Source organism: Bubalus bubalis, chromosome 5 (genome assembly GCF_019923935.1).
Source record: "Bubalus bubalis isolate 160015118507 breed Murrah chromosome 5, NDDB_SH_1, whole genome shotgun sequence".
In the NCBI taxonomy this organism is placed as follows: Eukaryota; Metazoa; Chordata; class Mammalia; order Artiodactyla; family Bovidae; genus Bubalus; species Bubalus bubalis.
Window position 1 is genome coordinate 39401091 of NC_059161.1, and position 14279 is coordinate 39415369.

The 14279-nt window shown below is 51.9% G+C and overlaps 1 protein-coding gene across 2 annotated transcripts in view; it reads left to right on the top strand.

Annotated features, from left to right (window-relative positions):
* The first annotated feature begins 670 nt into the window (after nt 1-670).
* Nucleotides 671-14279, top strand: part of TNFRSF8 (TNF receptor superfamily member 8) — a 73954-nt gene continuing 60345 nt past the window's right edge. Inside the window, exon 1 of one of the 2 annotated variants that reach the window (XM_025285908.2) lies at nt 671-1116. In XM_025285908.2, the coding sequence (XP_025141693.1) occupies nt 1054-1116 (63 nt within the window). In that variant the 5' untranslated portion in view covers nt 671-1053. The remainder of the gene's footprint in view (nt 1117-14279) is intronic. The other variant, XM_006076783.3, reaches the window with a different exon arrangement.

Consider the following 14279-nt stretch of genomic DNA (forward strand, 5'->3'; position numbering starts at 1 on the left):
GTCCTGATGGGAGATGACTGTTGGTGGGCCAAGGAGATGGAGGTATTTCTGGAAGACAGGGCCTTATGCCTTGCAACACAGAAGCTCTGGAAGGGAAAATCAACTGCCGCAAATGAGAACTTATTGGAATGAGGTTTGCACATTGTCTTTCTTTTAGGGAAGAGTGTTAGGCTCCTCCTCTAGGCAGAAAACTTTCAGGGGGCAGGGAAACACCTGTGGTTTGATAACTGAATGTCTATTCTTTTCTCCATCAGTCCCTCCAACCGTCAGTCTGTCTAAATAGCCATCTATACACCCACAACCCACCCTCCCACTCAGCCATGCATCCACCCTCCTCCCACCCACGCATCCGCCCCTCCATCTTTTTACTGATTCATTTCCCAGCGAACATTTATGAATGGTGGTGAACGGTTAACGGTGGCTTTCTGTGCAGATTCCAGGGCTCCTTTCCAAAGAATTCCCAGGTCAGGAGAGAAGGTCTGGGTTGATTAGAGTGTCCAGAGCAGGAGCCTACTCGGTTTCGCCCTTCTCTGGGACGCTTGAGACCCACTGGAGTCTCCCAATCTCCTGAGTCCCTACCCCCACCCCCCAGCCAGGGGCGGGAGCCGCTCTCCCCGCCCCTCAGCCCAGCTGGGCTGGGCAACACCCCCTACCCTGAAGCAGCAGGACGCCCCGGGTCTGTCAAATCCGGGGCGGGCCATTCAAACAGCAAAAGGCGAGTGTGGCTTTCCTGAGTCATCTCTGCACGTGTGTTCTCCCATTTGTCTTGACCGCTAAGTAGCTGCGTTCCTGGAAACAGGAACTGGGTACCTAGTGCGCCTCGGGTGGTGGTGGAAGGGAAAGGTTAAGGCTGAAACTTCGGAGAAGGAGCGTCCTCTTTTGAAGTGACTTCGCAGCGTGCGGTTGGGGCCTGCGAGGTGCGCCGAGGGTCTGCGAGGTCCGCCCGCGCTTGCGCGGCTCCTGGTCTCTGGCACCACACGTGGGCGCAGCGCGCCACCCAGGCTGAGCTGGTGGGCGCGGGCTGCGAGCCCAGTCCTCCGCCCCGGCCCCGGGATGCGCGCCCTCCGCGCTGTGCTTGGTCTGTTGCTCCTGGGGGCGCTCCGAGCCTTCCCGCAGGTAAGAGGGTGACAGGATCCTGGAGAGACGCCAATGAGCGACCCGGAGCCCCTTTCTTGCCATCGCTGCCCTGAGTCCGGACAGTGTAGGGCTGGTGGGACGAAGGGGGAGAACAGGGGCGCGCCACACCTCATTCCCTGACCAGGCGGAGTGAGGGGCCACAGGTGATAATGGGGGTGCGGCGGGGGGTCCCGAATCTGCAAGTATTCATAGGTGAGCGGTTAGCTGACAGGCTAGTGGGGGCGTTTTCTCCCACCCTTCCAGGGTGCTAGGATGGTTCATTCATTCATTCATTTAATATAAATGAGCAGAGGAGGCTGCCTGCAGGAGATGGGTTGTTTGTGAGTGGGGGTCCTGGGTAGATCAAGTGAGGCCTGTGCTTGTCTGGGCAGGACAGGTAGGGGTCTCCTTTGACCAGAAGAGGTTGGTATTCAGTCTCTTTATGGGTCTAGAAAGGGAGGGAGAGTTGGGTGTGAGTGAGAAGCAGGGGGAGGGGGTCAGACCAGCCAGATCAGCTTTTCCTGCACTTGTCCAGCCAACCAACTCACGTGGATTTCTTGCTCTGGAGCATGTGGTGGGTGTCCATCCCTGGAAAAAGGTCAGAAGTGGAGTGACCGTCTGTTGTGGGAAGCCCCAGTACTGAATCTGGGGACTGCTTTAGGAAAATTGAGCACTTACCAGTGGCCAGCACCCAGAGAGGCACGAGGTGGGGGAGAACTCAGATTAATCAGACATGGTCTGCCGCCTAAGCACTGAGTGCAGGGTTTGAAGATGAGACAGAGGTCCTAGTGGACTTCTGCATAGAACACAGTAGGTGTTGGTGAGTGCATGCTGTATATTGGTACAGAGGGCAGAGGCAGAAGCAACAACAGTGTGTTGGGGGAGGGGCGAGCCCCCACTTTAATCCTACAGGAGGAGGGATGTGGAGTGGGCATCAGGCTGAAGGAGGGAACGTGTAGGTGGGAAAGTGCACAAGCAGCTGCCCCCTTCGATCTTCAATAGGGCAATGTGAAACATTTCCCCTCCGCCACATACACACACACACACACACACACACACACACATCAGAGGGCAGGCGCATGCAGCTGACAGCATTATACGTTATGCTAGCCAGAGGCCCTGGCTAGAGAACCCCCTCCCAGCCCTCCAAGTCCTCTGCTGATAACCTGGGGGAGGGTGAAAGTCTGGAGCGTTAAGGTCTTGGCGAGGTTAAAGGGAAGGAAGGACTGTGAGAAGGGCTGGGGGAGGTTGCTAGCCATTTGTGGCTGGCACTCATGTCTTCCCTTTCTATAAAGTGAAATGACCCTTTAAATTAAAAAATAATAGGTTTATTATTTACTTATTAATTACACAAGGGATAAATGAATATATCCTCAATGCAAAAAAAAAAGCATACTGTTCATGGGGTACTCTTGGCAAGAATACTGGAGTGGTTTGCCATTTTCTCCTGCAGCGGACTGTGTTTTGTCAGAACTCTTCACTATGACCCGTCCATCTTGGGTAGCCCTGCAAGGCATGGCTCATAGTTTCATTGAGTTGCACAAGCCCCTTTGCCATGACAAGGCTGTGATCCATGAAGGGAAAATCTTACAGATAAAGCTAAATTATTGGGCGTCTCTTTATCCTGATTCCTTTGAAGATGTAGCCACCATTATGGCTTTGGTGTTTCCTCTGCGAGCTGTGTATGCATGCTAAGTCACTTCGGTCATGTCCAACTCTTTGTGACTCCATGGACTGTAGCTGGCCAGGCTCCTCTGTCGATGGGATTCTCTAGGCAAGAGAATCTACTCAATACTGAAATGGGTTGCCATGTCCTCCTCCAGGGGATCTTCCTGACCCAGGGATTAAACTCAAGTCTCTTAGGTCTCCTGCATTGCCAGGTGGGTTCTTTACCACTAATGCCACCAGAGCTTTATAAATGCATGTCCCCATTATATCTATTTTATAAAAAATATCAGGTTTCCCATATACTATACCATATGGAACATTTAGCTCTTTCTTCATTTGGCTTTTACCATGTCTGCAGTATATGTCTTGGAGAGCTTTCCACGTGAATACTTACAGATCCTCCACTTATCTTTCAAAATGCCATCTAGTATTCTACCAAAAGGGTAGGGGGCTCCATAGTTTATTAACGTCTGTCCCTGATGGATGGGTAGTAAGGTTTCCATCATTGTTTTTTGTTTGTTTGCTTGCTGTTGCAACATACAGCCCCATGTGGATGCTTTGGGGAACATGCGTGCTTCTTACTCAGAGAAGAAGCTGAGAAGAGTGGATTGAGGCGCAGGGTGAAAATGCATTCAAATGAAAAGATACCACAGAATTGCCTCCCAGGGCGACTAGACACTTTGGTCTCCCGCCAGCAGGGTTTGAGAGTAGATTAGTGACTTCCCCACATCCCAACCGACTTTTGATCTTATCAGAGTTTTTATTTCTGTCACTGTGACCGATGGAGAGGGCCATATCCTTGCTGTGTTTATTTGCATTTCCCGCCGACCCAGGAGGCTGAGTGTCCCTGGTCTGTCGGGCACTCAGACATGGGTCATTTCTGGGCAGGATTTGGGGTGCCACTGGGGGCAGAGCTGCCTGCCCATCTCAGTACTCCCCCCACCTTCTAGCCTTCTTCCACCTCTATTGCCCCAATAAAAACTTGGAAAGTTCATTATTTAAAAGGGCTTGAATCAGGGCTCGAACATTAAAGTCCTTTTTTTCTTTGCCCTCTGGTTTAGACCCCATCATTTTGTGGTTGAATCTCTGAAGCAAGAAGGCTTTCTTGCTGTGTGTCACCTTCTGAGAAAAAGATTTAGCCTCCGATGCTTCACCCTAAGGCCTCCCCACATGCGATTTTGTAATGTGATCCAGGATTATTCTGGTGAGAGTACAATTCATTACCCGGAAAGCCTCCCCAACTTCTCTATCCTTTCATCGAGGTGTCAGGGGAGGGGGGCCAGGGGCAGGAAGGTCCAAGGCCTTTTCAGGAGCTCTGCCTCCCCCATCCTCCTCCAGGCCAGCGCTGAGGCTACAGCCAGCCTCCCTCCCAGACCTGTACCTCACCATCCCAGCTCCTTCGGACCTCTGCGCTGACTTAGCCATCCTGCTGAGGCAGGTTCTCACGCCTCCCACTGGGGTCTCCAGAGTTCAGCTCGGACCCCATAGAGGGGGTGCTGACCCGGGTGTACCAGCAGGAGGGGGGTGCAGGACAGACTTTCTGGTTTTGTCTTGGCAAGGGCTGTACCAGTTCTGCCTGGGGGGCAGAAATCCACTCTCTACCAGGAGGAGGGGAACCGGAGAGGGGCCCCTGATGTGAAAAAGTGGAAGGAGATGCCAGCTGGTCTTCCTCAGAAGGAGGCCTGGGCTGACAGGAGATGGCGGGGGAGCTTTACTCAGCTCGAGAGCCGTCAGTGCTGGGAGAAGGAGAGCGTTTACTGTAAGTTTCTGCTTCTGCTCCCACTCATATCTGACCTCGCCTCGTTTCTTGAGTTGTGATTCATGCTTAGACTTATAAACACCTTCCTCAACCCTCCCTTCACCTCCAGGAACATTATTAGAAGGAAAATGAAGCCAAGGGATGTCTTAGGGGAGCCCCGGGAGGCTTGAGGGTCCTTGGCACGGTTGGTTAGTTAAGTCCAGCTTGGACCGCATGTGGTCTTCTTCAGTCCTGGGCGCCCTGACCCTGCTGGTGGCTTGTCTGGGACCACGGTCCCCATTTTCCAAACAAGGATGTGGAGGCTCAGAGGCAGGGGAGGGTCTTGCCCACCGTTTCAGGACTGGTCAAGTCAAAGTAGGACCAGAGACCCTGACGCTATGGGCAGACAGTCCAAAAAGGCAGCTCCAGGCAAAGCTGGTCCTCCAGCTTCACTCTCTCTTCCCCTTCCTGCCAGGGGCTGTTGGGATGAGGGGAGGAGCTTCGTTCTAGAGTCTTCGCTGCCTAGGGTCGAGAACCTAGGCATTCTCAGTGGCCTTGCTGGTGGAGAGGGTCTTTAATATGCCAATCAGTCCAACTGCCCAATAAGTGCCTAACTCTTCAGGCCCATCCAAGTATTCACTCATTCAGAAAAATCTTAAAGGAGCAGCTGCTTGGTGCCAGGCCTGGCTCCAGGGCTTTTGTCCCAGGCTGTTCCCGGTAATCACTCAGCTTCTCATAGGCCTCTGGGGACAGGGTGCTCCCTTCCTTCCTCCCCAGGCACCTTATGCCACCCTGCGTCACTCTGGCATCGAGAAGTTCTCTAGGATAAGCTGAAGTCTATCTCTTCAAAGTGTTTGCCCATCGATCCTGGTTCTGGAAACTGGGGCTATGTAACCAAGATGTGTCCACCTTTCTCAGAAATTTCTTCCAGTGAGATGAAGACTGCGACCCTGGCCTCTGAGGTCTCCTGGTCAGTCACTCCACCCAGGGTCTCCAACATGTATTTCTCACATGGTATGGGCCCCAAGCCCGCTTTTAGCAATTCATCCATCCCACTAATATTTATAGTCAATCCTAAAAGAAATCAACCCTGAATATTCATTGAAAGGACTGATGCTGAAGCTCCAATAATTTGGTCACCTGATGCGAAGAGCCGATTCGCTGGAAGAGACCCTGATGCTGGGAAAGACTGAAGGCAAAAGGAGAAGGGGGCAGCAGAGGATAGAATGGTTAGATAGCATCACCAACTCAACGGACATGAATCTGAGCAAACTCCGGGAGACAGTGAAGGACAGGGAAGCACGGTGTGCTGCAGCCTGTGGGGTCACAAAGAGTCGGACACGGCTTAGCGACTGAACAACTGTACGCCAGGGAGTGTTCTGGATGCTGTAGCTGCCTCCGGGTCAGCTCCGCAGGTCTCTGCCTCGTGAAACTAACATTCCACCAGACTGACAGACAGTGACCAGACGGTGCCCCTTGCAGTGGAGAGAATTCTAACCTTAGAGTGAGAATGGCAGCTACCCCAGGTGGGGAAAGCAGGACGGTCTCTCCCTAGGAGGTGGGGTCACATAGAGGAGTGAAAGTTGGAGGAACAGGAAGGAGGCCACGTGTGTGGCAGGGGATGGCATGGGAGGGTGGTGGGGAAGTAGAGGATAACACACACTTCTGTGGCTGGAGGGTTTTGCGAGGTGGAGGAATGACATTGCATACATTTTAAAGTTCCTTCTGGCTGCTGGGGGAGGAACAGGAGCCAGGCTGTTGCTGTGGTCCAGGGGAGATGTGAAAACAGAAATGTACTTTGGAGCTAGAATCCATAGGAACCACAGATGGATTGGGTGTGAGTGCAGAGGGCAAGATGGGAATGGGGAGTTCTGTCCAGATTTGCAGGCTCCATCCCTGGTTGAGTGGCGGTATCATTTATGGAGGTGGGAAAACTGGACGTGGATAGAGAAGAGTGTTTTGGAGAGAAGCAGGAGTTCTGTTTTGCCCACATCCGAGCGTCAAATGGGAGTTGAGGGTTGGAATCAGGAGCTCTGCAGAGCTCAGGCCCCTGATCTGGGGCTCTGGCACCAGAGATGACTTCACAGTTCCCGCTGTTGCCTGGGCTCAGGGGGACCTGGGAGCATCAACCCTCCTTCCGTGGAGCCGCCCTGCTTCTCTACTGATGTGGGCTAAGACCCCACATCTTTTGGGGGCCACTATGTTGCCCTGTTGATTCATCCCAACCCAAAGGTAGGGTCTTCCGTTTGTCTTGTTAGCTGCTCAGTCTCTTTTGTGACCCCTGTGGACTGTAGCCTGCCAGGCTACTCTGTCCATGGGATTCTCCAGGCAAGAATACTGGAGTGGATTGCCATTTCCTCCTCCAGGGGATCTTTCCCACCCAGGGATTCAACCCAGGTCTCTTGTAGGGCAGGCAGATTCTTTACTTTCTGAGCTACCAGGGAAGCCCATTCATTTGGTTACACTTTATTTTTTTGACTGCTCTGTGTGGCATCTGGAATCTTAGTTCCCCTACCAGGGATCAAACTTGGCACCTCCTGCAGTGGAAGCGATGGACATTTAAGTTGTTGGAGGACATGGACATTTTTGAAGATCATTATTTCACCTACCGCATCCTTCATGTTGTCTTTTTAAAAATTGAAGTATAGTTGGCATACTATATTTTATTAGTTCCAGGTATACGACATAGTGAGGGCTTCCCTGATAACTCAGTTGGTAAAGAGAGCACCTGCAATGCAGGAGAGACCCTGGTTCAATTCCTGGCTCAGGAAGATCCGTTGGAGAAGGGATAGGCTACCCATTCCAATATTCTTGGGCTTCGCTTGTGGCTCAGCTGGTAAACAACCCATCTGCAATGCGGGAGACCTTGGTTCAATCTCTGGGTTGGAAAGATCTTCTGGAGAAGGGAAAGCTACCCACTCCAGTATTCAGGCCTGGAGAATTCCATGGACTACATAGTCCATGGGGTCACAAAGAGTCGGACATGACTGAGTGACTTTCACTTTACTTCGTACAACATAGTGATTTGACATTTATATACTTAATGAATCAAGCATCACAATATCTAGTAACCATCTGTTACCAATATTACAATATTATTGACAAATATTGACAATATAGTCCCTATGCTGTACATTACATCCACATGGCTTATTAATTTTATAACTGGAAGTTTGTACTTTTTAATCCCCTTCACCTATTTTACTAAAACTCCTAATCTGTCAAGTCTTTTTTGAGAGGCAATAGAGCATCATGTTTGGGCTTCCCTGATGGCTCAGTGGGTAGAGAATCCACCTGCAATGCAGGAGACCGAGGAGACGCAGGTTCGATCCCTGGGTCAGGAAGATTCCTTGGAAAAGGAAATGGCAACCCACTCCAGTGTTCTTGCCTGGAAAATCCCATGGACAGAAGAACATGGCGGGCTACAGTCCATGGGGTCACAAAGAGTCAGACATGACTGAGTGACTGCACACACACACACACACACACACACAGCATCATGGCTAAGGGTCAGCCTGCCAAGTTTATATTCTGCTTCTGACACTTACCACGTGATGCTCTTGGGCAGGGTAAGTCACTCATCTGGGCCTCAACTTCCCTATCCGTAGAATTGGGATGATCATAGTAGCTATCTTATAAGACTGTTGGAAGATTATACGGGATAGTAGAGGAGAGGTGCTGAGAGCAGCTCCTGGAATGTGGTGAGGCCTTGTGAGAGGTAAGCCGTTATTAAGTTCCTGTTGTATGCTAGGCATCATGGAAGCAGGATGAAGGTGAACCAGTTACAGTCCCTGCCCTCCGGGGTGGCAGCGTGGGAAGTGGGACATGGGGCGGGGGAATGCCATCAGTACTGTGTGAAGAACTGTCCAGGTTTGCGAGAGCCCACAGGGGCCCATCCTCACCTCCACCTGGATTGATGGGGAAAAGCTTTTGGAGGGAGGGAGGAGGTGGCCAGGCCGCAGAGCCTGGGACAACAGGTTCTGCCCCATGGATGATGTCAATGTCCTCACAAACATCCAGGTCAGATGGCATGGCAGCATGGGTGTTCGGGGTGGGCCCAGGGCTTGCTTTTGAAGCTCCATCAGCAGGTTTCATGTGGGGGCCTTTGAACCCCTGGGGGCTGAGGACTCCCAAAGGCATCATCCACGGCCTCATTTCACTACCTTCTGCAAACCCCATGTGGTTCAGGGGAGGGCATGGTCCCCTGAGATGGTTCCAATCCTGCAGCTCCATGAAACCCATAAACCAAACCTTCACTTTCCACCCAGGACATGTGCTGTCTCTACTGCTGAGTCAGGTCAGGGGCGCCAAGGGTTCTCTCTATCCCAACAGTCAGTGGAGGCTGGCACTGGCCTCCCCCACATGTAAGCTGGTAGGAAGCAGAAGGGCAAGGAAACCTGCTGGCCCCTTCTAGGCAGGTAGGCTGATGCCAGGGTAGGGCACCTCCAAGAAGGGGAAGAAAGCCAAAGTACCCCATCTTTGACCCTCACCACCATCACATCCTTCCTCATTAACACCATCGAAGTTTCCTTGGTACTGCCGGTGCCGCTTGGTGGCTGGTGCTTCTGGGGACTGTTATTCCAGGGCTGAGGTGGATCTTATCATGTCTTAGGTACAGCCGAGTGTGCATCTCAGACACTTGCTGCAGACCCAGAACTTTCAGGAAGGCTCTCATCTGAGCAACAGGCTCACCTGGCTGGCCTGGGGCTTCACTTGGGCAGGAGGAGCATCAATAGGAAGTGAAGAGTAAGACGTTGCAGAATTGGGACTCCAGGCCAGATCTTGGTTATGTTACTTGCCTCTGCCCTGTCCATCACCTTGCGTATTAGCTGCTCTGCAACCTTCAGTGGCTCCCTATTGCCCCAAGGCCACATTTCCCAAAGTCACTTCCAGAGAATAGTCGTCCCATGAGGCCAGGGTTCTCTAGCCAACTGAGTTTGGGAAACAGTTTGTCTCTCTGCACCCGTCTCTCCCCACCCCCGTTCCCAACCTTTCCTTGGAGAATCAGAGAGCAAGTCAGGAGATAAAAGGCTTGGAGAAACATCTCAAATGGAATGCAGTGATTCTCTGCATTTTGGTTTTGATTTTTCTTGTACCCTGCTGACATCCCGTGGAAACAGTGTTTGCTGGAACGCAATGTGGGAAAGGAAGAGTTCAGTGCAGATATCTGGTCCTGAGTTCCGGGCCTCCCGTCCTTCTGCTCCCACTGTCCAGCCCATCGAATCACTGAGTGCCCCACAGCTCTGCTCCTTCCAGCCTTGGTACTTTTGCTTCTGTGAAGCCTTTTACTTAGGATGCCCGCCTGTCAAGAATCCTTTAAAAAAAAAAGTAAAACCCAAAACTAAAAATGGAAGTTCTCCTCTTCCAAAAAGTCATCATGGGGACTTACTTGATTGTCCAGTGACCACAACACCACACTCCCAGTGCAGCTATGGGGCCAGGATGCATGGAGCCATACACACTCCCCCTCAGCTCCCTGGAGACCAGAGGTAGGAACCGGATCTTGTTCTTAGATGTGACAGCTGTGAGGAATAGTGCCAGGGCCAGGGCAGGGCCAGACTGTGGGTGTGTTTGAGGTCCGGGAGGAGGATGACTGCAGTTTCACGTGGTCTCTTGGTCTGGACCTCACATGAACCTTCAGGGTCGAGGGAAGGGTTTAGGGCACCCAGGATTGTTGTTTTTCAGTCACTAAGTTGTGTCCGACTCTTTGTGACCCTATGGACTGCAGCACGCCAGGCTCCCCTGTCCTTCACGATCTCCTGGAGTTTGCTCAAACTCATGTCCATTGAGTCGGTGACGCTATCTAACCATCTCATCCTCGGACGTCCCCTTCTCCTTTTGCCTTCAATATTTCCTATTATCAGAGTCTTTCTCAATGAGGAGTCGGCTCTTCGCCCCCAGGACTAGCAGACTTACAAAGCTCAACCTGTTGGCAGAATAGCCTAGTGGGTTACTTAGGAGCAGGGCTGTGGTCAGAACATCTGTAACCTAATCCCTGGAACCTTATATAGCAAAAGACACCCGTGTTCAACCCCTGGGTCAGGAAGATGCCCTGAAGGAGGGCATGGCAACCCACTCCAGTTTTTTTGCCTGGAGAATTCCATGGACAGAGGAGCCTGGCAGGCTACAGTCTGTGGGGTCACAAAGAGTCAGACACGACTGAGAGACTAACAGATGGCAAAGAGAACTTTGGAGATGTGATTAAGGGGACAGACCTTGAGATGGGGATTTTCCAGGTGGGCCCAGTGTCCTCACATGCGTCCTTAAACGCAGAGGAACTTTCCTGGCTGCATTAGAGGGAGATGACACAGAAGGAGAGGCGTATGTTACAGGAGAAGGACTTGACCTAGCATTGTGCACTTTGCAGATGTAGGAAGGGGGCCATGAACCAAGGAATCCAGCAGCCTTTAGAGGCTGGGAACGACCTTAGTTGAAAGTGTGCAAAGAGACAAGTCCTCGGTCTTTAAACAAATTTTTTTAATTTTGGCTGAGTCAGGTCTTAGTTTTAGCATTCTGGATCTTTGTTGCATCATGCAGGACCTTTAGCTGTGGTGCACGGACTCTCTAGTTGTGGCACATGGGCTCAATAGCTCAATGGCATATGGGATCTTAGTTTCCCGACCAGGGATCAAACCCACTTCCCCTGCATTGCAAGGCAGATTCTCAACCACTGAACCACCAGAGAAATCTTGGGCCCTCAGTCTTAACTATTAACACAAGGAAATGGATTCTCCCCTAAAGCCTCCAGCAAGGACACAGACTTGCCCACATCTTGTTCTAGCCTGCAGAGACCTGGCCTGGATGGGGGTGATCAGGGAGGGGGTCCTCTGGGAAGAGGTATGCATGCGTGAAATCTGAAGGAAGAGTTGAGGTGTGCTGGACCCAGGGGAACAACATGTACAAGGCTGCTAGAAAGATGGAGGGAGTAAGAGCGTACACAGGCCAGATGGCCAGGGCTGGTCCAGCAGTGTCTCTTGGGCCCCTGTCAGGACTCTGGGCTTTATCCATAGTTTAGTTGGAAGCTTTCTACTCATCTTCAACAGGGTGTAAGGGAGAAGACCAGATCTGTGTTTGGAAAACATCGCTCTGGCCTCTGCACTATGAGTGGGGGTTGAGGGATGGGGTGGATGTAAGGAGACCCTGGCCTGCCATTCGCAAGTCCAGATGGGGAGGAGGTGAGGAAGAGCTGGGGTACTGAGGGTAGAGCTGGAGGTTAAACAAACAGGACTCGGGATGCAGAGCCTGGTGGATAAGAGCCTGTGCCAGATGGCCAAATTCTGGCTCTAATACTGCCTAGCTGTGTGACTTGAGGCAAGGTGCTTAACCACTCTGTGCCTCAGTTTCCCCATCTGTAAAATGGGATAGATGGTAGGTCTAGGTGAGGCCTGGGATTCTGCATTTCAAGCAAATTCCCAAGTGGTGCCCATGCTGCTGGGGTCAGGCACCTCACTTTGAGTAACAGAGGTGGAGAGCTCTGGGGTGGGGGTGGGGCACATCTCCCAGCTCTGCCCTGCTCCGGCCCTGTGGGTATTTTGCATCTGATCTGACTCCTCCACCTCCCATCCCTCCCGCCTGCCGCCCAGCTGTGGACTCTTGGCTCCTACAGGTGTGGCCTGCCTCTTGTAACTGCAGCTGTGACCAGGTGGGGCTTTCTGAAAGTGAAATTTACCAGGTTTTGTAGGGAAAACCAAACCAACCTGAAAATAGATCTAGAAATGGGAAGGTTTCAGGCCACTCTTTATCTTGATGCCACTAAGCCTGAGCCACACGACTCTGGTTACACAGCTCATCACTCTGTGGACATCTTGCCCTGCCTCAAACCTGCCGGGGAACCCCACCCAAAAGCCCCCCTCCCAGGCCTTGGGCTTCCCCCTCCCACTCTCCCCTTTCTGACAACCCCTTCCCTCCCAGAGCACGGCCTGGCTGTCGCTCCCCCCTTCCCTGGGGGGCAGCAGGAGCCGATGGGCCATCCAGGGTCTGGGCCTGTGGCCAGCTGAAACTGGCAGCCTCTCAGAATTCAGAGACTGCCATAGATGACAAGGCTGGTGTGTTCTGTGTTCTATGCCAGGAGGTGGTATGGGTGGAGGGCCCAAGTGAGTGGGTGGTGGGAAATGACTGGGGTGGGGGGCAGTGTGGCAATGGGGAGATGGCAGAGGGGGCAATGAATGGGGCCAGAGGGTGAGGACTGAGACTAGGGCGCGAGACAGGGCCAACTTTGGCGGGGGGGTGGGGGGGCTCAAGGACAGCTCTGCAAAGGCAAAGCTCGGGGCTTCGATTCCACCCCTTTCTAGTTTCTGGGCTGGGAACACCCTGGGAAGATGGGGTTGCCTCTTGCACAGAAGCGCCAGCCCTGGAGGGCGTCCTGGCGCTCGTCAGCCCTCCAGCACAAGGTGGGTTTCTGGGGTAGCCCTGGAGTTGCCAAGTCAGCTGACTAGACTCAGGGCCTGGGCAGGCTCTTCACTTCTCACAGATGGAGTTCTGTGGTAAGAGGCTTTCACAGGGCCCTTGGGTTGCCAGTGTTGTTGTTTCTTCTGCAACAGCATGTGTACCTTGCACTGACCCATTTTCTCGGTGCTTGTAAAACCATTACATCATAGGCACAAAAAGTCCCCAGTATCTTTTCCAGAGAAGGCCAGCCACAGGGGCCTGGGGACGTTTAGGGTGAAGGCTAGGGGACAGGGTTGATCTATGCCGCATCCTGGACTCCACCTGTCTCTGGCAAGGGCTGAGGGGAGTGGGGATCACCCCTCCATGGGGTTGAGGGGTTCAGCGCCTTCCCGCATAAGCCCCACATGGGGAACAGAGGCCCCCAAGTCCTCTGCTGTCTTGAAGGGACTCTGATCGCTCCAGCTGGAAATCCTGGCTGAAATCCCACCACCCCTGGGGATGGCGAGAAGATAGCACCCCCTGGTGGCAAGCTGTGTATTTACACAGATTTCCTTGTTGAAAAGAGGGCCTTCCTAGATATGGCTCAGTCGTAAGGAATCTGCCTGCTGATGCAGAAGACCTGGGTTCGATCCCTGGGTTGGGAAGATCCCCTGTGGCAACCCACTTCAGTATTCTTGCCTGAAAAATCCTGTGGACAGAGAAGCCTGGAGGGCTACAGCCCATGGGGTCATGAAGAGCCAGACTCAACTGAGTAACTGAGTACCCATGCACGCACGTTCCTTCCTGAGCACTTAGAACCCTAGAGGTGCTATTATTTACACATGCTGTTTTGTACAATTGCTTTAGTTTTGTCTCTCTTTATGTATATATGTATTATGATGACGATGATGGTCATCATTTTTTACTGTTTGCTAGTTAATTGCAGACATTTTGATCCTTCACTCCTAAATATTTCAGCATGTTTCTTCTATAACAAGGACAACTGTTACAGAAACAAGCTTTTGGGAATTCAACATCGATAGAACATAATCAGATAAAAAGCCTGTATTCAAATTTCACCAGCTATCTCAATCTTCTTTACAGCAATGTCCCCCTTCCCAGCCTGATTCAGGATCCAATTCAGACATTGCATTCAGTTCTCTTATCTCTTTAATGTTCTTCTTTTTTTTTCTGAAACATTCCACAGTTCTTCCTCATCTTTCATACACTGGCATTTTAAAGAGTTAAGGCCAGCAGGTTTGTAGAATGTCCCTCAGTTTGGGTTTGTCTAATGTATGTCTGGGTTTGTCTCATGATATGATTCAGACTATGGACTTTTGGTAGAAAGACCACAGATGTGATGTGATGTCCTTTTTAGCACATTGGACCT